Genomic DNA, 25,311 nt, shown 5'->3' with positions numbered 1-25,311 from the left:
GGGCTCAGGGAGGGAAAAGAGACACTTTCCATGCACTTGTACCCTATCCTGCATTGCCGGTCTCCATCCTCAGGAAGTGAGGAAGATTGCAGGACAAGGCTAAAGACACAGGTGAGACCAGATTCCAGGCACTCAGGGATGGCTGGGGTGGGGCCTGCTTCCCACCTACCATGTGAACATGGTTCTCATCTTTTGAGGCATGAATGACCCCTGCATTGTCTGCTATCAAGATCAGGGCTGCCATGAGCCACTGGCCATTCTGGGCCACTCCAGGGGGTGTGGTCCAGTTGGAATGAGGTGAGGCAGTGGGTGGTGGTGGAGACCCAAGAGGATGTAGGAGTCAGGGGGTTCTTGAGGCCTTCTGTGGATGGGGACAGCCATGGGTCAGCCTCTCCCGTGATCTTAGACGGCCGGACTTTACCTTCTGGTTCCAGAAAGGGCTTCCTTTTCCTTGCTGTTCTTGCAACTGCGTTAGACCTGTTGGCCCCATTGGCCTCCAAACCCAACAACCTGCTGCTGCCTGCAGTTAGGGCTGGCTCTCGTTTTTTCTTTTCTTTTCTTTTTTTTTTTAAAGACAGTGTCTTACGCTGTTGCCCAAGCTGGAGTGCGGTGCCGCGATCCTAGCTCACAGCAACCTCAAACTCCTGGGCTTAAGCGATCCTCCTGCCTCAGCCTCCCTAGCACCTGGGACTACAGGCAGGCACCACAACGCTGGCTAATTTTTCTATTTTTTAGTAGAGAGGAGTCTCCCTCTTGCTCAGGCTGGTCTCGAACTCCTGAGCTCAAACAATCCGCCCGCCTCGGCCTCCCAGAGTGCTAGGACTACAGGCGTGAGCCACCGCGCCCAGCCTGAATATCATATATATTTATATTACTCATAATGGATATAACCTTATATACAAGGTTAAACGCGAATATCCTTCAGGCAGCGCCATGTCCCTGTAGGGAGAGAAAGCCCTGGTTGCCGCCATGAATACGCGGAACCCCATCACAAGTCACTCAGGGGCTTCGGGGAGGGGCCTGGGGCCCCGTCCTATCGGGCGAGCTGGAGAGGGAACTGTCCAATCGGGGGCGCTGGAGAGGGAACTGTCCAATCGGGCTCCAGCGGGAGAGGGAACTGTCCAATCGGGCTCCAGCGGAAGAGGAAGGGGCGGCACCTACGAAGTGGCGCGGCCTTTGTTTCTCCGTTCTCCAAGCGAGCTGGGGCCGTGTTCCCTGCTTTCTCCTTCGCTCTGGGAGGGTAGGTGGCTGTGCCGCAGCCTCTGTCGCCCTGTGACCTGCAGGTACTGAAAGATCTGTAAGGAGGATGCCGGGACAACACGGAAGCCGGGAAATGGTGAGCGTGCAGGGCTGGGCGTCCCGGGAGTCTGGAAGCGGCCGGAATGGCTGTGGCGGGCCCCGGCCTCCCCCGTCCTCTCCGGAGCGTGTGGACTCAGTCCCCGCTGGCGCAGCGGCCCTCGGACCCCTCTGGCCACGGGGTCGGACTGGAACCACAGCCACAACTGCGGGGGGGGGGCGGCCGGTCTGTCCCTGCCACGTGACTTCGCCCAGCCGGAGCCCTCGCCGGGCAGCTCTGCGCCCGCAGCCCCGCGTCTCCCCAGAGTGTGCGGGACGACGGGAGGGTCCTCGGGGAAGAATCCCCACTCAGTGTGCGGGGTTCGTGCGTTGAAGGAGCCGGGGTCCGTGGGGTCTCCAATCTGCCCTTTCTCCTGTTAAAAATTAAACTAAGGCATGGTTAAAACATTAAGGAGTTTATTAGAGGAAACAGCGATTTATGAATCGGGGAGCACCCAGCCAGGGTTTGTGTTTGGGGGTCCACCAGAGGGGCTTGAAGGCAAAGCTTTTATAAGGCGTATGAGGAAGCAAACCCAATTCAATAGTTGCTTGGGTGCAGTTATGTAGTTGCCTTATTTGGGCTATCCAAGTGGCTACCCTCTGATTACGTAATTAGAGGTTAATTGGTGACTTGTGATTGACTAAGTAATTGTCTCTTGAAACTGCTTGCTGTGTGGACCCTAGACTGACTTACACCACAAATACCTATAAATTAACAATGCCACACTCTGGACACCATAACTTATACCCTGTAGTTCCACAATGCACAGCCAATCACTCCTCAATGTTTGGGTAAACCAATGAGAATTCTTGACTAATAACTTTTTATTAGCCTAATCCTTTTCTCCTTTTTGCCTTTAAAAGGTTACTTGGGGCTGAGTCTTTCAGGCAGCTGTCCCCAATTTGGCTCAAGTAAACTCTTTCAAATTGCATTTTCTGCCATAGTTTCTTTCGGTTGACAAATTTATAAAGTAATAGCACTTGAGAACAAAACCAAGAATGACCTTGTCAACATCATAAAATAAACTTGAAACAACTCAAGTCCCAAAAGCAGTGGAATGGGTGAGTAAATTTGGTGACCCAGACTCACACAGCAGCATGTGTGCCACAGAATGAGGCACAGAAACCATAAAAAAATCTTTTCAGCATGTTAATGGTATATTAATGGTAGCATTAAGTTACTGAAAACTCAAAAGAGGCAAATCCAAGGAAAATGCTGCTTTTTCATAAATAGACGGTTAAGCTACAAAGAATAACAAAGAATCAGGAATGTGGTCACCTCTAGAAAGACAAAACAGAATTGCCCAACACTTATTTATTTGCCTGGATGGTGAGTCCATGAGGCATTATGTTATTTTTTAAACTCAGCATAAAACAAACTTACTTCAAAAGTTATCTCTGCTTCTTCAGACCACATCACTCAATCCATTCATATTTTCAACCAAGAAAATAAAAATCTTAAACTCAAATCATGGAATAAAATTCTTAAATACTTAGACAAACAGGCCGGGCGAGGTGGCTCACGCCTGTAATCCTAGCCCTCTGGGAGGCCGAGGTGGGTGGATCGCTCGAGGTCAGGAGTTCGAGACCAGCCTGAGCGAGACCCCATCTCTACTAAAAATAGAAATAAAAACAAAATATCTGGACAACTGAAAATACATATAGAAAAAATTAGCCAGGCATGGTGGCGCATGCCTATAGTCCCAGCTACTTGGGAGGCTGAGGCAGTAGGATCACTTAAGCCCAGGAGTTTGAGGTTGCTGTGAGCTGGGCTGACACCACGGCACTCACTCTAGCCCGGGCAACAACGTGAGACTCTGTCTCAAAAAAAAAAAAAAACTTAGACAAACAGAAATTATATGGCAGAAAGATTTTATAAAGTGCTCCTTCCACGGTTGTTGTGAGCAGGCTGGGAGACCTGCAGTGGAGGCTGCCCAGGAAGAACTAACTGGGCCTCCAATGACCTCCTTTTCTTAGAAGAAGTAAAATAATGGGAGATACATAGCATTAATAAATAGAATAGTAGAAATATAATGCATTTAAGGATTATAAAAAGACTATGCCAGAACAACACCAAAAAAAAAAATCCCTATTCTATTAGGGAGCCAAGTAAAACATGAATAAAATTAAATCCAAGTTCTTTAGAGACTTCCTGTAACCAAGCGGCTTCTTTTCTGATTTTTTCCTAGATGAGTTTCTATATCACAGGAAGTATTTATGTATACACAACAAGAGTTATTTGCCACCATACGTACACCTCCTCGTTGAGCTAATATATAATCGAAAGCAATGTAGGACAACAGGTTCATCACCAATTTTCCTTAAGGTTGATTTCTAATCATGTGTTTATGTGAAGTGTCACCCACTAAGGAAAAACCATTCTCCCAATGAAATTCAAGGAGCTATTTCTTCGCGGTCAGGCAGATAATTAGCATTTCCCCCAAATAGAATGCCCTTCTAAAATAGATTGGTGGGCCTGCTTAGAGAAAAGTTGGAGGCAGCTAGTTCAGTGTTGGCTTTCTTCAGAGCCATCTGCAGATAGAGGGGTGGCCAAATGTCCTAGGAGACATTGCCCTTCAATGTAGCAGCACGGGGATTGACTAACTACACCTGACATGGTACCTTCTAATGGGGTGGGAGGAAATCTTTTATTTAATATCATTTCCAATAAAATTTCTAGGTTGGAAGTCATGATCATGGACATCTACATCTCCTGGGAGCTCACTGTAAAAAATCTTTAATTAATTTAGAATTTTTAGTGAGAAGTTATCGAAGGCCTTGGCAATAATGAAGAATATCACCTTTAAGAAGAGCTGGTTTGTAGGCTGCTTCATCCAGGTTCCTGGGCCTTCCTGTTATTATTTTAAAGGGAGGAAGCAGATGTCTTCCAAATGGGGTATGAGGTAACATAAACAGTATCAACAGAAGAGCTTTATGCCAGGGAAGTGAAAAGTTTCTGTAAACTTTGCCAATTGATTTTTTTATTATTCCATTTGTGCCTTCCACCAGTTCAGAAGACTGAGCATGGTATGAACGATGGAAATACTGAAAACTCAGCCATATGTTACAAACAGACTGAATTATTTGACCAGTGGAAGGGATTTCTTGGTCTCTTTGATGCTCAGAAGGAATTTCCCAAGATGGAATAGGGCAAGACTTAAAATGGTCATGGTTAAAGATACAGTTGACAGAGAAATTTGGTCTTTTTTCACAGTTATTGGAAAGATGAACCAAAGTCTTCTATTATCTCATTAATACTTCATGAAAATCTTACTAAAAGAAAAAAACCAAATTGTACCCCTTTATTATTATTAATATGAAAACTAATTTTAGTAAAACTTTATAAACACTGGGAGGCTGAGGCAGGAGGATCGCTTGAGCTCGGGAGTTCAAGACCAGCCTGAGCAAGAGCGAGACCCAGTCTCTCCTAAAAAAAAAAAATAGAAATTAGCTGGACAACTAAAAATATATAAAAAAAAAATTAGCTGGGCATAGTGGTGCATGCCTGTAGTCCCAGCTACTCGGGAGGCTGAGGCAGGAGGATTGCTTGAGCCCAGGAGTTTGAGGTTGCTGTGAGCTAGGCTGATGCCATGGCACTCTAGCCCGGGCAACAGTGAGACTCTGTCTCAAAAAAAAAAAAAAAACTTTATAAACAGATCTATGCAATCTCAATTAGCTTTGACCACACTAGGTAAGATTGCTATAAACCCTGTAAGCCCTTAATCATCTCTTATAATTGTCCCCATTCTCTTTCTCTAACTTTTTATATCATTTAGATTATTTATCTTTTTTCCTTCTTTTATTCCTTTAATTTAATGCAACCTTTAAATTACCTCTAAACTAGGCAAAATTACTTTTCCTTTAAGAAAAACCACATCCACATGCCTCTTTTGTATAACGTTTCTCACCAAAAAACATCTTATTTTCTTTATACACTCAGTATATAGGATTGTTTCTCTTATCTCTCGTTTTAGTTAACATGTTAGACTTTTAAGTCTTAGTAACCTTAATTAATTCATGCTGAAAAACTAAGAACTAAGGAACTTTAGCTGTCAGTTGCATACTAACAATGTATGAATACACATTTTATAATTTTTAGAAACATAGGCTTTCTAATGGAACAATTTTTCAGTGTCAAACAGGAAATATTTACTAACATATCTAAATTTCTTTTGTTTCTCAGAAACAAAATTACTTTGTCACAAGTAAAAATTGTTGATAACAAATATTAAATTACAATTAGTGTTGAGTAAGAAACACTTTAGATATTATTTTGAAAGATTCGGTGCTCTCAAAGTATATTTGAAAGTGGCTTTTTAAAAATTTACCTTAAGCAATACACTTTTAAAAAGAAAATATAAATACTAAAGAGAGGGTATATTTTACCACAATTCATAGAAGACATACACACAAACTAAGCAAACACAACAGAATCGTATCTTTAGTGATGCTCTGATCTCCTTCATTACCTCACAGGGAGCGTGACGTCCTTTGTGTGGCATCACGTGGGCACCGTGGCATCGTTAGGGCTCATATCCATTCCCACCACACATTAGTGACCCGGGCTCCACTCTGGCACATTTCTTCATTTTCAGACAAAGCAGGGATGAAAACACCTTTGTTTTTATGCTGTAATAATTCTTGATGATGTGCCCTGAGAGATACCCAAAACAAAGGGACTGGTTTGTGTGCTCAGGTTTCCCACACTTAAATGTCTTCAGTGAGGAACATTTGGGTATCCCAGGACACATGGTGCCTGGGAACCTCACTCAGTGTAAGGCAGGCAGGGCCTGGGCTGGAGGGCCCGTTTTGAAAGTTAAATAGCCAAGAAGATAGAGCCCTATCCCAAAGTTTTTGTAGGAAAGTAGGAGCCTACCTTCGGCAAGCACCTGGCTCCAAGTTGCAAATCTACATCCTGTCATGAACATATGAGATGTATTTTTTTCTTGGAATATAGCCAGTTGAAATTTCCTTTGAATATATATTGATCAATGAATTATGTTTCTTTATTTACACAAAAATGTTCTACTCTATCACTTCTGTGTATGTAGTTACCATTTCTATGTATTTGTGTGCATAAAATGTAAGCATTATTTGATCAGTGTTGTGTTGCTGCCTTCGTAACTGTCTTCATTACTCTTCTCAGTTAGGAAATATGCTCTGAACATTTCACTGGGGTTGTCTCTGTAGAGTTGCCTGTTTATTCCTTTGAGATAAATTCAAAGTCAGATAAACTGGGGTAAAACCCAAGCTCTACTGTTTACTGGATAATTGGCAAAATATTCTCATAAAAGAGGAAGAACAGTATTATTTTTCTCATAGATTATTTCTGTTGTTTTATGCATTAATAAGTGAAAAACTACTGGAATGACACCTGGTGTATAGTAAATGTTCAAAAAGGATTGCTGCTATTGCTGGTATTATGTTATAATGTGTATATTTCATAAAACTCTCAATTCCACATCATTCATGATTTCTTCCCTCAGAGTTCTACCTCTGTGCCGTTCAAAGGTGTGGCTTTTAGACCTGAGGCATCGGCGTCACTGGTGAGCTTGTTAGAAATGCAGAATCCAGGCCTCACCCAGATCTCCTTAACCAGAATCTGCCTGATATTATAACAAGATCTCCAGTTCACTGTTGTTCCCAATAAAATTTGAGAAATATGCTTCTAACTCACCATGGCTTTTCCATTTGAGAAATATGTACAACTGATTCTATATAATGTAAATGTAGCTCTCAAAAATGTTTATTCTAGGCCAGGTGTGGTGACTCACACCTGTAATCCTAGCACTTTGGTAGGCCCTGGCAGGAGGCTTGCTTGAGGCCAGGAGTTTTAGTACAGCCTGAGCAAGAGCAAGACCCTGTCTCTACAAAAAATAGAAAAATTAGCTGCACATGGTAGTGTGCACCTGTAGTCCCAGTTACTTGGGAGGCTGAGGCAGGAGGATCACTTGAGCCCCGGAATTTGAGATTTCAGTGAGCTATGATGACCCCACTGCACTCTAGCTTGGACAATAGAGTGAGACATTGTCTCAAAAAAAAAAATGCATATTCCTGTGTTGATGCTTTAGTTTTATATTCTGTATAAGCCCAGTGTTTATACTAATTTTGTGGATCTTTTGCCATTCTCTTTCCAGAGAGGTAGAGAATATCTTAAAGAATACTAGTGTATTAAAATGTATGTTTTTATGTAATTCAGGTCACTCATATATGTCAGAGCCAGTACTCTTAGCTCTCATTTTATCTTGACTTAAATTAAGAACTCTTATGTGTTTGTTGCTTGTTTTTCAGGGACTGCTGACATTCAGGGATGTGGCCATAGAATTCTCTGCAGAGGAGTGGGAATGCCTGGACCCTGCTCAGCGGGATTTGTATAGGGATGTGATGTTGGAGACCTACGGAAACCTGGTCTTTCTGGGTGAGAATAACTTACCTCCAGAATATCTATCCTTTGTAGAATGTCTCTTGGGAGCTTGTGCTTTTTATGAATGAGTTTAAGATTTCTGCTTTCAGGAAAACAATTGGGGGTTTGTTTATGCATTAACATAAAAAACACGTTTATGTTTGACCTCAATATTTACCTTCTTTCTTGATGTGATTTTCAAGTTTCACTGTAGTTTAGTGGTGATCCAAGAATTTCAGTGCCATAAATTATTGTTGCCTACACCTTAAAATCCAATGCTTCCTCTTTATTTTTGACTCAGTCATACTTACAAGTGAAGCACAGGATCTACAAATTTAAATGCTTCCTAAATTCCTCCTACAGGGCCTGTCAGAAAATAGTATTTAGGAAAATAATTTTCTAGAGTCTACTATAATATTCTCTTTTCTCTACTGAGTACAATACTATGTTGAATATTGGAGAATTTCAAGCAAAATTCTTGTGACTTTTTCTAATACAATAGAACTTGCTGTCTCTAAGTTGGGCCTGGTTGCCTTTTTGAAACAAATGAAAGAGGCCTGTAGTGTAAAAATTTGAAACAGTAGCCAAACACTCAGGTAGGTGGAGTGCATGAAGCAGATGACACAGGTGATAGGTCCAAAGGTCAAGGAGAAAGAAGCCAGACCTTAAGGTGTGGATTCAGAAGCTCTGGCACAATAAACTACTTCTTGAGAAGCCTAGGTTTATTTCTCTTGCTGTCATAGAACATCTTTCTCATGTTCTTAAATTATCTGAGAATTGATTCTCCTTAAGATTGTGAAAAAAAATTATCTGAGGATTTCTTCTGCCCTTCAGTGATCTTCCATCAAATTCACAGTGAGAACCAAAGTCCTCCCCTTGGCCTATGAGGGCGTACAGGATCTGAGGCTCTTCCATTCCTTCGGGGGTCCTGGGGAAAACTTGATATTTCTGACTACCTCTATGTTAAACCAAATTTTAAGTTCTGTTTTTGCCTCATGTCAGAAATGCGTAAACATAGTGGTGGACTTATTAATAGTAATATTTGGTTCAGAAATCCCAGGAATACTGTAGACAGATGTCAAATATTTTGTTTTATTAATTTCTTTTGTTTTTTTCTTTTTTTTTTTTTTTTTTTTTGAGACAGAGTCTTGCTCTGTTGCCCGGGCTAGAGTGCTGTGGCATCAGCCTCGCTCACAGCAACCTCAAACTCCTGGGCTCAAGCGATCCTCCTGCCTCAGGCTCCCGAGGAGCTGGGACTACAGGCATGTGCCGCCATGCCCGGCTAATTTTTTCTATATGTATTTTTAGCTGTCCAAATCATTTCTTTCTATTTTTAGTAGAGATGGGGTTTCGCTCTTGCTCAGGCTGGTCTCGAACTCCTGACCTCGAGCGATCCTCCTGCATTGGCCTCTCAGAGTGCTAGGATTATAGGCGTGAGCCACCGCTCCTAGCCCTAAATTTTAAATCACATATTAACTATTTAATTAGGTATTTAATATTTAAATATTATAATCTAATCATCTATTTTACATCAACAGTTTCTTTTTCCTAGCCTGAACTAAGATTATAAATTTAAACTGTATATGCATAATTTCTACATGTGTAAAATAGTTTAATGCACTATTTTTCATATAGAGGGTTTTTTTTTTTTTTTTTGAGACAGAGTCTTAGTCACCCCAGGTAGAGTGCAGTGGCATCATCATAGCTCACTACAGCCTCAAACTCCTGGGCTCAAACAATACTCCTGCCTCAGAATCCCGAGTAGCTGGGACTATAGGTGCACGCCAACGTGCTTGGCTAATTTTTTCTATTTTTGGTAGAGATAGGGTCTCACTCTTGCTTAGGCTGGTCTTGAGCTCCTGTCCTCAAGCTATTTTCCTACCTTGGGCTCCCAGAGTGCTAGAATTACAGGCATGAGCCACCATACCTGGCCCCATAAAGAGTTCTTAACTAAAAAAGCCTATGAGGAGCTTAGAACGTTGTCCACTGTATAGTAAACTTTTGACAATTACCTTAAATCTTAATAATTATCATTTTGTAATTTTGTTTGGTTAAGTATGCAGCTTACTAAGGATTTGTCCTCTATGTTCTTCATTCATTCATTCATTTGTTCATTCCTTCTTCCTTCCTGACATGGATTTTTTTTTTTTTACAAATATAAATTTTATATTTTGGAGTTATACGTCTTGATAATTTGATATGTGTATACATTGTGTGATAATTAACACATTCATCTCACATAGTTGCCAAATTTTGGGGGGGCGGGAACAGTTAAGTTCTCCTTTCTTAATCTATTTAAGAGAGTATATTACTTAACCTCGAGTATGCAATAAGGTACTGTCAGCTGTATTCACAGTGCTGTCCATTAGATCTCCAGAATATATCTTGTAAGTGAAAGTTTGTACTCTTTGACAAACATCTCTCCATTTTTACCATTCCCCACTATCAGCACCCACCATACTACTCTCTACTTCTACGATCTCTACTCTTTTAGATTCCACAAATAGCTCATATCATACAGTATTTATATTTCTGTATTTTATTTTAATACCCCATAATTTCCATTCGGTTAATCCATCCATGTTTTCACAAATGGCAGCATTATCTTTTTCATTATGGCTGAACAATGCTATATATTGTGAATAATCTGCTATTAATATAGGAGAGCAGATATCTCTTTGTACTACTGACTTTATTTCCTTTGGATGTATACCCAGTGAGATGGAAGGATTGTATGGTACTTCTGTTTATGTTATTTGAGGAGCCTCCATACTGCTTTTCATAATGGCTGGATCAATTTACATTTCCTCCAGCACTGTATAAGAGTTTTCCTTTCTCCTCACCTTTGCCAACATTTATTATCTCTTGACTTTTTGATAATAGTCATTATAAAAAGTGTGAGGTGATATCTCATTGTGGTTTGACTTGTATAATGATGTTGAGCATCTTTTCATAAACCTATTTCCACTTTTATATCCTCTTTGGAGAAATATCTACTAAGTTCCTTTGTACATTTTTAAGTCATATTTACTTTTTTTTCATTTCTCTATTGAGTTGTTTGTGATCCTTATATATTTTAAATATTATACTCATCAGATATGTTTTCTCCCAACTCTTGGGTTGCTCTTTTATGTTCTTTGTTTTCTTTGCTGTGCAGAAACTTTTTAGTTTGATGTAGTCTCACTTGTTTTTGTTTTTTGCTTTTCTTGCTTGTACTTTTTTGGTGTGGCATCAAAAAAATTATTGCCTAGGCTAATGACAGAGAGATTGCTCCCTATGCTTTCTTCTAGAAGTTAAATATTTTCTGATATATTACATTTAATAGTAATCCATTTTGATTTAATTTTTGTATCTGGTGTGAATGTTCAATTTTATTCTTGTGCATGGGATCAGCCACTTTTTATCATCATTTATTGAAGAGACTATACTTTCTTCTTTGTGCATCTTGGTGCTCTTGTCAAAAACTGGTTGACTGTATACACATGGGCTTGTTTCTGCTTTCTCTATTCTGTTGCATTGGTCTACGTGTCTGTTTTATGTCAGTACCATACTCTTGGTTAGTATAGCTTTGTGTAATAGCTTAAAATCAAGTGTGAAGACTCCAGCTTTGTTCTGTCTCAAGATTGTGTTGGCTATTTGTGGTCATTTGTGGTTTCATAGAAATTTTGAATTCTTTACTATTTCTGTGAAAAATGACATTGGAGTTTTAGTAGTGTCTGTAGATCATATTAATATGAACATTTTATATTATTCCAAATCATGGACAAGGGATTTATTTCTGTTTTCCTCAATAACTATTATTAGTGTCAGATTTTACTAAGCAGATCTTTTACCTCCTTTGTTAAACTGAGTCTGAAGAATTTTATCATATTTAATTCATTGTACGTGGATTGTTTCCTTAACTTTTTCTCAGTTTGTTAGTTGCATAGAAATGCAACTGAGTTTTAAAAGTTGATCTTGTGACCGCAGCTTTAGGGAATGGGTTTATCTATTCTTTTTCATATAGTCTTTATGGTTTTCTACATACATGATCACTTCATCTTCAAGGAGAGAAAATTTTACTTCTATTATAAATTTCTGATTTGATGCCTTTTGTTTCCTTTTCTTATCTAATTGCTCTGGGTTTGTCTTTCAGTACAATGTTGAATAAAAGTGGTGAGATTGGGTATCTTTGTCTTGTTTCTGATAGTAGAGAAAAAACTTAGCATTTTGCTGTTGAGTATAATGATACCTGAGGGCTTGTTTTATATGGCCTTGATTATGTTGAGATATCTTTGTATGTATATTGTTTCAAGATTTTATTATCAAAATGCATTGAATTTTGTGAAATGCTTGTAATAAATATTTTGAGATGATCACATGACTACTACCTTTTAATATGTTATTATAGTGTGTCATTGTTATTGGTTTGTCTATGTTGAAACATCCTTGCATCCCAAGGAAAAATCCTACTCGTTCCTGGTGTATGATCCTTTTAATGATGAATTTGGTTTCTAATATTTTCTTGAATATTTTTGCTTATATCTTCCTCAGAAATATTGATTTGTGGTTCTCTTTTCTTTTCTTTCTTTCTTTTTTTTTTTTTTAGCTATAGTCTTGCCCCAGCTAGACTGCATTTGTGTCATCCTAGCTCACTGCAACCTGAAACTCCTGGGCTGAAACGATCCTTCTGCCTCAGCCTCCTGTGTAGCTGCTACTACAGGCATGCGTCACCATGCCTGGCTAATTTTTTATGTATATATATTTAGTTGTCCATGTAATTTCTTTCTATTTTTTTAGTAGAGACAGGGTCTCGTTCTTGCTCAGCCTGGTCTCGAACTCCTGAGCTCAAATGATCCACCCGTTTGGTCCTCCCAGAGTGCTAGGATTACAGGTGTGAGCCACCATGCTTGGCGTTTTATGCTTTCTTCAGTTATCTTTGTGTTCTTTTGTATCTCAATGAGATGAATTCTTTGTTAGCCAGTTTTTAGATCTTAATTTCTAATCATCTGGAGATGACTGGTGGAGCTTTATTAGTTTCTTTTACTGGTGATCATGTTTGCCTGATTCTTTATTATCTGGATAGCCTTGTGTTTCTGTCTCACAATCTGAAGGAGCAAGCATGTCTTCCAGTCATTGTAGACAGGTATTAGGAGGTAAATACCTTCTCTTATTGGGTCCCTGTGCTGATGAGATTTCTTCTGAGATTATAGTTAAGTGAGGTTGGAGCCAAGTCATATGACTGTTACTGGGGCTGCAGTGTGTCCTATGATCGGCAGACTTGTTATCAAGGCATCAAATGGTTGTGGATCCTGCCTGTTCCCTAGGAAGACTGAACTTTTTTTCATGATCTTTATCAGCAGGACTGGTGCTGAGGAAGGAGCTGCAATTGTTTCTGCAAGTGAAGTGTTGATACAGTGAATGTGACCAAGTGTGGCTCCTGCTGGGTCTCTGGGAGTGCCCTCACTCGGTCATGGGACAGGTCCAGCTGAGAAGGTCTGACACTGATGTATAGGGCTGTCTCATGATACGTAACTGAGAGCAAAGCCATCGGGTCTGTTTCTGGGTCCATGGCACGTCCCCTTCCAAGTTTTTGGGTGAGCAGGACTGCTTCCAGACCCTGGCTGACAGGGACTGGAGCTGGGTAACGGGGCTCTTACGTCATGGTGAGACTGATGTTAGCAGGCCTGCCACCATAGGCACAGATATGTATGGTTCCAGACATGTCTCAGATTAACCAAAATTGGTCCTGGACTCAGGTTACAGTGCCAGTTCAAGATCAACTTTCAGATCAATATTGGTGGTTCTACATTCAGAAACAAAGACGGATATTCCTCCCTGAGGTCCCTATGTGGGCAGGATTTTTCCCATAGCATGGCTGACAAGTGAAGACATGGATTTTAGGCTGATTCAGGGGCCAAAGGTAGGACCGAGGTCTTCATGCCTGTCACCTGAGACACAGGTGGATTTGAACCCTCCTGTGCATTTTGGCAGATGGTGCTAGTGGCAGGACCAAGGTCAAATGGGCTATAGCTAAGTCTGCGGTGGAATGTGGTCATTTTTCTTCTATAACCAGGACTATTACTGGCAAGTCTGCCACCTGGTCATGGTTCTGCCTTCTCAAAATGGTCCTCCTCAATCTTGGGCTCCACCAGGCTGTCACAAACTCTAACCTGCATCCCAAAACTCCCATAAAGCCTGCTTTGTTTGGGCATGGCTGTCACATTATGCTGTGGGGGACATGAGTGGGAGACCTCCTATTCTGTCATCTTGCTCATGTTACTCTCCTATATGTTTCACTTTCTGAAACGTATAAAGCTGTCCAGAAACTATCCAGCCATGTAATATGAAAAATCATATTATCAATGACTGGATACTTTCCACACAGCCCTCATATGTTGAATTTGTTTGTGGTTTTTATTTTTATTTTTTTTTTGAGACAGATTCTCACTCTGTTGCCTGGGCTAGAGTGCCGTGGTGTCAGCCTAGCTCACAGCAACCTCAAACTCCTGGGCTCAGGTGATCCTCCTGCCTCAGCCTCTTGGGACTAGAGATGCGCGCCACTATGCCTGGCTAATTTTTTCTATTTTTAGTAGAGACTGGGTCTCGCTTTTGCTCAGGCTGCTCTTGAACTCCTGACCTCAAGCAATCTTCCTGTCTTGGCCTCCCAGAGTGCTAGGATTACAGTCGTCAGCCACCGCGCCTGGCCAGGTTCAGTAGTTTTTAGTAGTATATTTATGTTATCTTCAGTATTTTATGCATCAAAATTTCTGTTCTTCCGTAATACTATATTTCTCTTTTGATTGTGTTTCCTTAGATGAGTTAATTGTATTTTAGATTTTAACCTTAATATTATGAATTGGATGATAACATTGAACTCTGTACATTTTAAGATGGTGTGGTATACAGTTTATATATGCATCAGGCATATGTCTATTGCTTATAAAATATTCTTGTGTTTTTGCCTATATAAATATTATAAATATTGCCCATACTAGGGTAAGCCCTGTGTATGTGTGTAGGTGTGTGTGTTTGTGTGTATATATATGTTGGTTGTCAATGATTGTTTTATCCTGTCTAGGTGAGTAGTGAAGAAAATAGTCTTGAAGCCACAATATATTTATTGTTTAGATCTCTATTATGTGAGAGAAACACTTGTTATTTGATAGTGATTTTTAAAATGTTTTGTAATTATCTTTTAGGTAGTCAAATTTTTAGATGGGTGAAAAATATGAAATTTTCATCTCAAACATTTTAAGTGTACAATTTAGTAGTGTTAAGTTTATTATATAGTTTTTCAGCAGATTAATAGATCATTTTTATCTTACAAAAATTAAGGTGAATACTCATTAAACAGCAAATTGTCCTTTCCACCTCTCTCCAGCTCCTGAAGAACATCATTTGACTTTCTGTTTGTATGAGTTTGACTACTTTTGATACTTTACATAAGTATAATAATACAGTGTCTGTTTCTTTTTGACTGTCTTATTTTATATAACAAAATATCCTCAAGTTTTGTCCTTACTGTAATATATGTCAAGATGACTTTCTTTGTTAGAGTCTCGCTGTGTCACCTGGGCTAGGGTGCAGTGGCATCCTCATAGCTCATAGCAACCTCTAACTCCTGGGCTCATGTGATCCTCCTGCCTCAGCCTCCCGAGTAGCTGGGACTACAGGCACATACTACCACACTGGCTAATTTTTCTATTTTTATGTACTCATTTGTAAGGGGACATTTGGATTGCTTCCAGGTACTGTCTTTTGTGAATAATGCTGCAGTGTACATAAGTGTGCAAATATCTATTCCATGTTTTGCTCTGAATATGTTTGGATATTTTGGATACACTGATGTAGTATCATGTGTATGTTCTTGCTTTTGTTGCCTAGTCATTTGATGTTATATCCAAAAACTCATTGCAAATTCCGCTTGTCATGAAGCTTTGTGTCATCTTCTAGGAGTTTAATAGTTATAGATCTTACATTTAAGTCTTAGTCTGTGGTTTCTTCCTTCCTTCCTTCCTTCCTTCCTTCCCTCCCTCCCTCCCTCTCTTTCTTTCTTTCTTTCTTTTTTTTTTTTTTTTTTGAGACAGAGTCTCTGTTGCCCGGGCTAGATCACCTAGCTCACAGCAACCTGAAACTTCTGGGCTCAAGCGATCTTTCTGCCTCAGCCTCCTGAGTAGCTGGGACTACAGGCACATGCCCCCATGCCTGGCTAATTGTTTCTATTTTAGTTGCCTGTATAATTCTTTTTTCTCTTTTTAGTAGAGACAGGGTCTCACTCTTCCTCAGGCTGGTATCGAACTCCTGAGCTCAAGCGATCCTCTCACCTCGGCCTCTCAGAGTGCTGGTATTACAGGAGTGAGCCACCACGCCGACACTATATATATATATATTTTTTTTTTTTTTTGAGACAAAGTCTCACTTTGTTGCCCGGGCTAGAGTGAGTGCCGTGGCGTCAGCCTAGCTCACAGCAACCTCAGACTCCTGGGCTTAAGCGATCCTCCTGCCTCAGCCTCCCGAGTAGCTGGGACTACAGCCATGTTCCACCATGCCTGGCTAATTTTTTCTATATATATTTTTAGTTGTCCAGATAATTTTTATTTCTATTTTTAGTAGAGACGGGGTCTCGCTCAGGCTGGTCTCAAACTCCTGACCTCGAGCGATCCACCCGCCTCGGCCTCCCAGAGGGTTAGGATTACAGGCGTGAGCCACCATGCCCGGCCAGACACTATATTTTTAATGGACACATTGTAATTGTGCATATTTATGGGGTACAATTTGATGTTTCATATATATATTGTATTATAATGAATTCAGTATATCCATTACCTCATGCATTCATTAGTTTTGTGGTGAGAACATCCACAAGCTGCTCTTCCAGCTATTTTGTATTAATAATATATTATGCAATACCTTACTGTTAACCATCGTCATCTTACTGTGCAATACAAAACCAAAACATTTTCCTTCTTTCTAGCTATAATTTTGTGCCTGTTAACCCTGTGGTCTCCAACCACTGGGTTGTAGACCAATACCAGTCTAGGGCCTGTTAGGAACCAGGCTGCACAGCAGGAGGTGAGGGGAGGGTGAGCCAGTGAGGCTTCATCTGTATTTACAGCTGCTCTTCATGGCTCACATCACTGCCTGAGCTCCGCCTCCCCTCCAGGGCAATGGAAAAATTGTCTTCCCTGAAACCAGTCCCTGGTGCCAAAAATATTAGGGACCGCTGTGTTAACCACCCTCTCCTCATCCTCCCCTTCCCTCAGTCTCTGGTAGCCATTGTTCTACTCTCTGCTTCTGTGATAGTAGCTTTTTTTTTTTAGATTCTACATATGAGTATGATCATGCATTTATTTGTCTTTTTGTGTCTGGCTTATTTCACTTAACAGGATGTCCTTTGGATCCGTTCTCGGCTGTATGCCAGCACAGTACTGATTTGGTTACTATAGCTTTGTAGTCAATTTTGAAGTCAGGCAGTGCGGTGCCTCCAGATTTGTTCCTTTTTCTCAGGACTGCTATGACTATTTGCGGTCTTTTCTAGCTTCATAAAAATGTTAGCTTTTTAAAATTTCTGTTAAGAAAATCTTACTGGTATTTTGATAGAAATTGCATTGAATCAGTAGATCACTTGGGTAGTATGGCCATCTAGAAATTATTTTTCTAATCTGTAAACACAAGATAACTTTCCATTTATTTGTGTATATTTCAGTTTCTTCATCTATGTTTTATAGTTTTCAGCATCGAGATATTTCACCTTTTTCAATAAGTGTATTGGAAGGTATCTTAAGTTTTTATAGCTATTATAGTTCCTGGAAAAAGATTTGACAACATTCCTTTATGATAAAAACTCTATTAACAAATTTCGTGTAGAGGATGTGTATGTCAACACAATAAAGGCCATATATGACAAACCAGTGTTAACGTTATAGTGAATAGGGAAATGCTGAAAGCTTTTTCTCTGAGATTTGGGTCAAGACTAGGATACCTGTTTTTACCACTTCTATTTGACATAGTACTGGAAGTCATTGTGAGAGCAATTAGAAAAGAGAAAGAATTAAAGTGATTCAAATTGGCAAGTAGGAAGTCAAATAAATCATCCCTGTTTGCATTCAAAATGATCTTATATTAAAAAAAAAAAACAAAACCCTAAAGACTATACCAAAAAAACTGTTGGAACTATTAGAAATTCAGTAAACTTACATTTCTATACACTAACAATGAACTCAAAAAGAAATTTAAAAATTCCATTTAGAAAAGCTACCCTCAAAAATGTTAATCCATTTTGAGTTCATGTTTGTATACAGTACAAGGTAAGGTCCAACTTCAGTTTATCGTATTTGGATTTCCAGCATTGCCAGCTTTATTTGTTGAACAGACTGTCCTTTCCTCATCGTGATATTTTGGAGCCCTTGTTGAAGATAAGTTGATTATGTATATGTGGGTTTATTTCTGGGCTTTCTCATCTGTTTCATCATCTATTTGTCTATCTTTATGCCAGTGCCACACTGTTTTGAATACTGTAGCTTTGTAATATGTTTTGAAATCAGAAAGTATGTCTCTAACTTTGTTTTCCTATTCCAATATTTTTTTTTTTTTTTAATTTTTATCCTTTGAGGTTCTGTAGGAATTTTAGTCTATTTTAACACTTGTGCAAAAACTTCCATTAGTATTTTGATAGAGATTTCATCAAAACTTAGATCGCTTTGGGTAGTATTGACACAGTAACAATATGAAGTCTTGTAACTCGTGAACAAGAGTGTTTTCAATAGTTTTTTGTTTAATTTCCACGTAGTTGTGGACATACCACTTTTCTTTTGATTTTTACTTCTAATTTTATTCTGTTGAAGTCAGAAATAATACTTTGTGGTTTTTATGTTCTTTAATTTCTTGAGACTTGTTTTGTGGCTTCACAGGTTGCCCATCTGGCATAATGTGCTATGTGTGCTTAAGAATAGTGTGTATTCTGCTGTTGTTAGGTTGAGAGTTCAGTATATGACCTTTAGGTGTAAGTCATCTATAGTGTTCAAGTCTTCTGTTTCCTTTTTGTTCTTTCGTCTGTTTATTTCTTTTCATTATTGAAAGTGAAGTATCCAATTCTCCTGCTGTTATTGTGCTAATGTCTGCTTTTTGCTTCAATTCTGTAAAAGGTTGCTTCGTATATTTGGGTAATGGCAGGTGCATATGTATTAATACTTGTGATAGCTTCCTGGCCAATGGGCTCGTTTATCATTAGGTAGTGTCCTTTGTTGTCCCTTGTGACAATTTTTTGATATAATATGTATTTTGGCAATGTAAGAGTATTTGATGTTGCATTCAATAACTTTTGTTCAATTCTTTTACTTTCAGCCCATGTGTCCTTAAATCTAAACTGGGTCTTTTGTAGAAAGCATAAAGTTGGATCTCCTTTCTTGAATTTATTCAGATAAAATGTCTTTTGATTGATTTAATTCATTTATATAGAAAGTAATTACTGGATGTGAATGACTTACTATTGTATTTTATTTATTTCTGTAAGTCTTAGTTATTTTGTTCTTGTTTTCTTTTACTGTCTTCCTTTGTGTTTGTTGATTTTTGTAGTTACACATTTTGATTCCTTTCTTATTTCCTTTTGTGTGTTTACTTTAGGTATTTTCTTTTTGATTACGATAAATATTATATAAAACATCTGAAAGTTATTAAAAAACTATTTTAAGCTGAAAACTTTAATTTCATACAAACCCCCTGCCTTTTTACATCCCCAATTGCATTCTATCGATGTCACAAATTATATCTTTTTGTATTGTGTATCCATTAATACAAATTTATGTTTATTTTAAAAGTTTATTCAACTAAATATAGGAAAATTAAAGGTATTTTTTGCAATCTCAGTATTGTAACACAGAGTACTCTATGTGTGCATATAATTACCTTTACTATAGAACTTTATATATTCACATAACTGTGTGCCTAAAATTTTACTTTTCAGTACAAAGAACTGACTCTTTAGCAATTTGTGTAGGGTAGGTCTCTTGGATATGAATTTATAAAGCATTTTTCCTTGGAAATTATTTATTTTTAACTCATTTTTATAGGACAGTTTTGCCATAAATAGTGTTCTTTGTTGGTAGTTGTGGGTTTTTTTTGGTGTTTTGGTTTTTGTTGTTGTTGTTTTTAGCACTTTGAATATCTCATCCTATATTTTTCTGGCCCACAAGGTGTTTTTGCTAAAAAATTTGTTGATCATCTTGTAAGAGTGCCCTTATACATGCCAAGTCACATTTTTCTTGCTGATTTCAAGATTCTCTTTGTTTGTAACTTTTGAATCTTTGATTATGATGTGTCTTGTTTTGGGTGTCTTTGTATTGGTCTTAGAGTAGGTTACACTTCTTTAAATTTTGTGCCATTTCTCTCCCTCAAATTTAGACAGTTCTCAGCCATTATTTCTTCAGGTGAGCTCCCTGCCCATTTTTCTGTCTTCTCTTATAGAACTCCCATTATCAATATTTTGGCATGCTTGATGGTAATAAGTCCCTTAGGCTCTCTTCACTTTTCTTCATTTTTTTCCTTTTGCTCTCTTGACTAAATTTTCAAATGACCTATTATCAAGCTTGCTATTTTTTTCTTCTCCTAAATCAAGTCTGCTGTTGTCCCTATCTAGTGAATCTTTAAATTCAGTTATTTTATTTTTCAGCTCCATACTTTATAGGTTTTTTTAGTTTTATTCTCTTAGTAATCTCAATTTCTTTTTTTTTTTCTTCTTCTTCTTCTTTTTTTTTTTTAGACAGTCTTGCTCTGTTGCAAGCGTGCTGTTGGGCTAGAGTGCCGTGGCGTCAGCCCAGCTCACAGCAACCTCAAACTCCTGGGCTAAAGCGATCCTCCTGCCTCAGCCTCCCGAGTAACTGGGATTACAGGCATGTGCCACCATGCCCAGCTTGATTTTTTCTATTTTTAGTAGAGACAGTGTCTTGCTCTTGCTCAGGTTGGTCTCAAACTCCCCACCTCAAGCGATCTGCCCGCCTCGACCTCCCAGAATGCTAGGATTACAGGTGTGAGCCACCATGTCCATCCAGTAATCTCTATTTCTTTTTGCATTGTTTTCCTCCTTTTATTTATTTGTCTGTGTTCTTATTTACCTGATTGAGCATCTTTAAGGTAGATATTTTAAATTCTTTTTAAAAGAATCCTCTTAGGATCACATGAATATTTTTGTCTCTTTATTGGATTTTATTTCCTTTTTTTTTTTTTGATGTCTTGTGATTTTTGTTGAAATTTTAGTCATTTAAAAAACACTTACCTGTTCCATTTTTTATGGAATGGCTTTGACCAGGTCAAATTTAGCACCATACAAATTTGGCAGACATTCTGGGCACTTCTCCAAACTGTTGGCAGACTGTATCTTCTCTTGAGTACTCTATGATTTTTCCCATTAAAAAGATTTGCCTGTGTCTTCTTAAGAGCCCTTAATCTTTATTAAGGTAAAGACCTTTCTATGATGAATTTCATAGATTCTGCAGTCTCTCTGTTATTCATCTTTGTTGTCACTTGACTCAACATCTCTTTAAACTCTATCTGCATTTATTTTTAGCACTCCATATTAAAAGAAGCAACGAGAAGTCTTTAAAAAGCCCCAAAGAAACCCAGGACTTTGGTAATAGAATTGCATTAAGTGTTCAGCCAAGTATTTCTGAAGCTCAGAGATTTAAGAAAGAAGCTAATAATTCTAAATGTGATCAATTTTATGGGTCCTTTGTGAAAATTTTATTATGCTTCCACCAAAAAATAATACCATCTTGTGCCAAAATCTATAAACGTGATCAGTTTGATAAGGTGTGTACCGAGTCATCATTGCTTAATCAATGTCAAAGAATAGATAATTGGGAAAAATATTACATATCCAATCAAGCTTTGATGTCCTTTATCCAGGATTCTACCCTAAATAATTACCAGGATATTGACAGTGATGAGAAAAACTATCAATGCAATAAACCTGAAAAGACCCTGAACCAAGACTCACACTGTAGAAAATATCAGAAAGTTCAATATCCAGAGATCCAGTACAAATCTAAAAAATGTGAGAAAGTCTTTCATCAATGTTTAAAGCTTTTTAGCCATGAAAATATCTGTGTTCAAGAGTATTCCTGCAAATATAGTGAATGTGTAGAAGCTTTAACCGAGTCAGAGAAACATTCTCAACATCAGGGAATTAATATTGGAGAAAACCCATACAGGTGTAAACTCTATAAATGTAAAGAATGTGACAAAACCTTCAAGCGTAGTTCATGCCTTAGTCAACATCAGAGAATTCATACTGGAGAGAAACCCTACCAATGTAAAGAATGTGGCAAAACCTTTAACCGTAGTTCACACCTTACTCAACATCAGAGAATTCATACTGGAGAGAAACCCTACAAATGCAAAGAATGTGACATATCCTTTACTCAGTTTTCAGTCCTTAGACAACATCAGAGAATACATACTGGAGAGAAACCCTACAAATGTGAAGAATGTGGCATGTTCTTTTCCCAGTCGGCAAGTCTTAGACAACATCAGGGAATTCATACTGGAGAGAAACCCTACAAATGTAACGAATGTGGGAAAGCCTTTAACCGTAATTCACGCCTTACTCAACATCAGAGAATTCATACTGGAGAGAAACCCTACAAATGTCAAGAATGTGGTTTTTCCTTTATTCAGTTTTCAAACCTTAGACAACATCAGAGAATTCATACTGGAGAAAAACCCTACAAATGTGAAGAATGTGGTATATTCTTTACCCAGTCATCAAGCCTCAGACAACATCAGAAAATTCATACTGGAGTGAAACTCTACCAGTGTAACAAATGTGGCAAAGCCTTTCACCGTAGTTCACGCCTTACTCAACATCAGAATATTCATACTGGAGAAAAACCCTACAAATGTCAAGAATGTGGTATGTCCTTTGCCCAGTCTTCAACCCTTAAATACCATCAGGTAGCTCATATTGGAGTGAAACCCCACAAATGTAAAGAATGTGGCAAAGCCTTTAACCGTAGTTCACACCTTAGTGAACATCATAAAATTCATACTGGAGAAAAACCCCACAAATGTAAAGAATGTGGTATGTCCTTTGTTTACTCTTCAATCCTTACGCGACATCAGAGAATTCATACTGGAGAAAAACCCTTCAAATGTGAAGAATGTGGCACATCCTTTACCCAGTCAGCAAGCCTCAGGCAACATCAGGTAATTCATACTGGAGAGAAACCCTACAAATGTAAAGAATGTGGCAAAGCCTTTAGCCGTAATGCATACCTTACTCAACATCAGAGAATTCATACTGGAGAGAAATCTTACAAATGTAAAGAATGTGGCAAAGCCTTTAGCCGTAATGCATACCTTACTCAACATCAGAGAATTCATACTGGAGAGAAATCCTACAAATGTAAAGAATGTGGCAAAGCCTTTACCTGTATTTCACACCTTACTCAACATAAGAAAATTCATACTATGGAAACCCTGTAGATGTAATACAGGTGAAAAGAGTTTTATATAAAATATACAACTTAGAAATTACCAGAGCATTCATAGAATAGAAACTTTACGGGTGCAATAAACGTGGGGAAGTATTTAACCAAAATTTAAGTCTAAGGGCATCAGAGGATTCACTCAAGTAAAAACTAAAGCACACTTTCAGATTTTACATTAAGTCAGAGTATTTATTTTAGAGAATAATGTAAAGCCAAAGCGATTAGATAATTTATCTGATCACATTTTTCTTTTCTTTTCTTTCTTTTTTTTTTTTTTGAGACAGAGTCTCACTCTGTTGCCCAGGCTAGTTTGCCATGGCATTGGCCTAGCTCACAGCAACCTCAAACTCCTGGGCTCAAGCAATCCTTCTGCCTCAGCCTCCCGAGTAGCTGGCACTACAGGCATGTGCCACCATGCCCAGCTAATTTTTTCTATATTATTTTTAGTTGGCCAGATAATTTCTTTCTATTTTTAGTAGAGACGGGGTCTTGCTCTTGCTCAGGCTGGTCTCGAACTCCTGACCTCAAGCCATCCGCCCACCTCGGCCTCCCAGAGTTCTAGGATTATAGGCGTGAGCCACTGTGCCCGGCCACCACATTTTTCAAAAGAACAAGAACATTGACGTTTGGACAGGTGTAATTATATTTTATTGGCACTTTTATGTTGACAGTGTTTGAAATTCTTCAAAAGCAAATGTTATTGATGTAATTTAATTCTTAAATTAGTTGATGCTATACCTTAATCCCTCATGTTTATATGAAAATATGTGGGCTGTTCTTTCTGTATCAGCTATGAGAGGTTATTCAGTTTTAAGTGACTATGATTGATATCAGTTTTTCCATGAAAGCTCTATGACAAATGTTAAATGCATTAAGAATACATAATGAAAGATGCTTTCTAAATTTGTATTATACAACGATGATATATGTGAGCATGTGGTATATATTCAAGACATTTTTCTTCTGTATTAAAGTAAGAGAAACATTTTGAATTTTCAAAACAAATCATTTTGTCAATTGCTACTTAAGAAGGAAAAACTGGCCAGTTAGTTAAAATACTTACATCGCCACATTAAATTTGTTTCTCACTTATAGTAGAATGAAAAAGAAGTCACGAGCATTATGTGACATGGTAGAGGACATAAAAGTCTTGAATGATATTTGATGTGATATAAATAAAAACATCTTCACAGATATCAGAGAAAAGTGAAGATAGCTCCTGTCTGAAAGGTTGTATATGTATTCCAATCACTGTGTACTGAATAATTAGCTTCCCTCTTTAAAATTGAAGAAAGCATGACTCTCAGATCACTATATTAGACAAAATATAATGCTACTTTAGTGCTTTGACTGTATTTTGGCCAGGGAGCAATATGATTTACTTAACCTAATTTGCTTAGGTTAAGTAATTTGATTAATAAAACTAAATGTTTTTTCATGTTTTAACATTGGTGTAAAATGAAGAAATATTACCCTGCCACTAATGTTAAGCTATCTTATTGTGTCCAAGATTGTGATTAACAGATGAAAATAATATACTATTTGGTAACACATTGGAATAATTTCTAGTAATCTCTTATTCCTGAGGACTTAAACTTCCAGTAAATTGCACAATATTGTTTTCATGGTTAGCATTTTGTATCCTTTTCTCCTTTTTGTAACTGTGGAGGTATTATGATGATTATAGAGGATATAGGACTATAACTCAAAGCCATAACTTTAAATTCTAAATCACTATTCATAAAATTTTACTAAATATATTTCTTTGCACATGGCTCTTTTCTGGGCCAAGTGAACACACAGAAATTGTTTTGTTTTACATTGAATGCAATATACAAATTTGTCTTTGTGTAAGAGAACTATAGAGGAAGAAATGCATGTGTGTGTACCCATCTTCAGAAGGAAATGGGAATAGTGGATCAAAACAGATAATTTCAGAAGAGTTGATGATTTACTAGCAAACTAGACCTTACAAATTCTTAAAGCAAGCTTGGTTTCTGTATTGTACATTAAATTTATTTCTCCCAAATATCATGTCTCCAGTGTGCAGAATCTCCCCATATGAATCTTTTTTTTTTTTTTGAGAACAGGGGTTAATGAGATGTCAAC

At 38.2% G+C, this 25,311-nt stretch overlaps 1 protein-coding gene across 1 annotated transcript; it reads left to right on the top strand.

Annotated features, from left to right (window-relative positions):
- The first annotated feature begins 1,190 nt into the window (after positions 1-1,190).
- Positions 1,191-23,197, top strand: LOC123649105 (zinc finger protein 883-like). Its single transcript, XM_045567014.1, has 4 exons — positions 1,191-1,336; positions 7,627-7,753; positions 21,282-21,523; positions 21,620-23,197. Exons 1-4 carry the CDS (start codon positions 1,307-1,309, stop codon positions 23,195-23,197), a joined length of 1,977 nt encoding a protein of 658 aa, XP_045422970.1. The 5' UTR covers positions 1,191-1,306.
- The last annotated feature ends 2,114 nt before the right edge of the window (positions 23,198-25,311 follow it).

Source organism: Lemur catta, chromosome 13 (genome assembly GCF_020740605.2).
Source record: "Lemur catta isolate mLemCat1 chromosome 13, mLemCat1.pri, whole genome shotgun sequence".
NCBI lineage: Eukaryota > Metazoa > Chordata > Mammalia > Primates > Lemuridae > Lemur > Lemur catta.
Note: the sequence above shows the minus strand (reverse complement) of the source record. Positions and strands in the feature narration are given on the sequence as shown.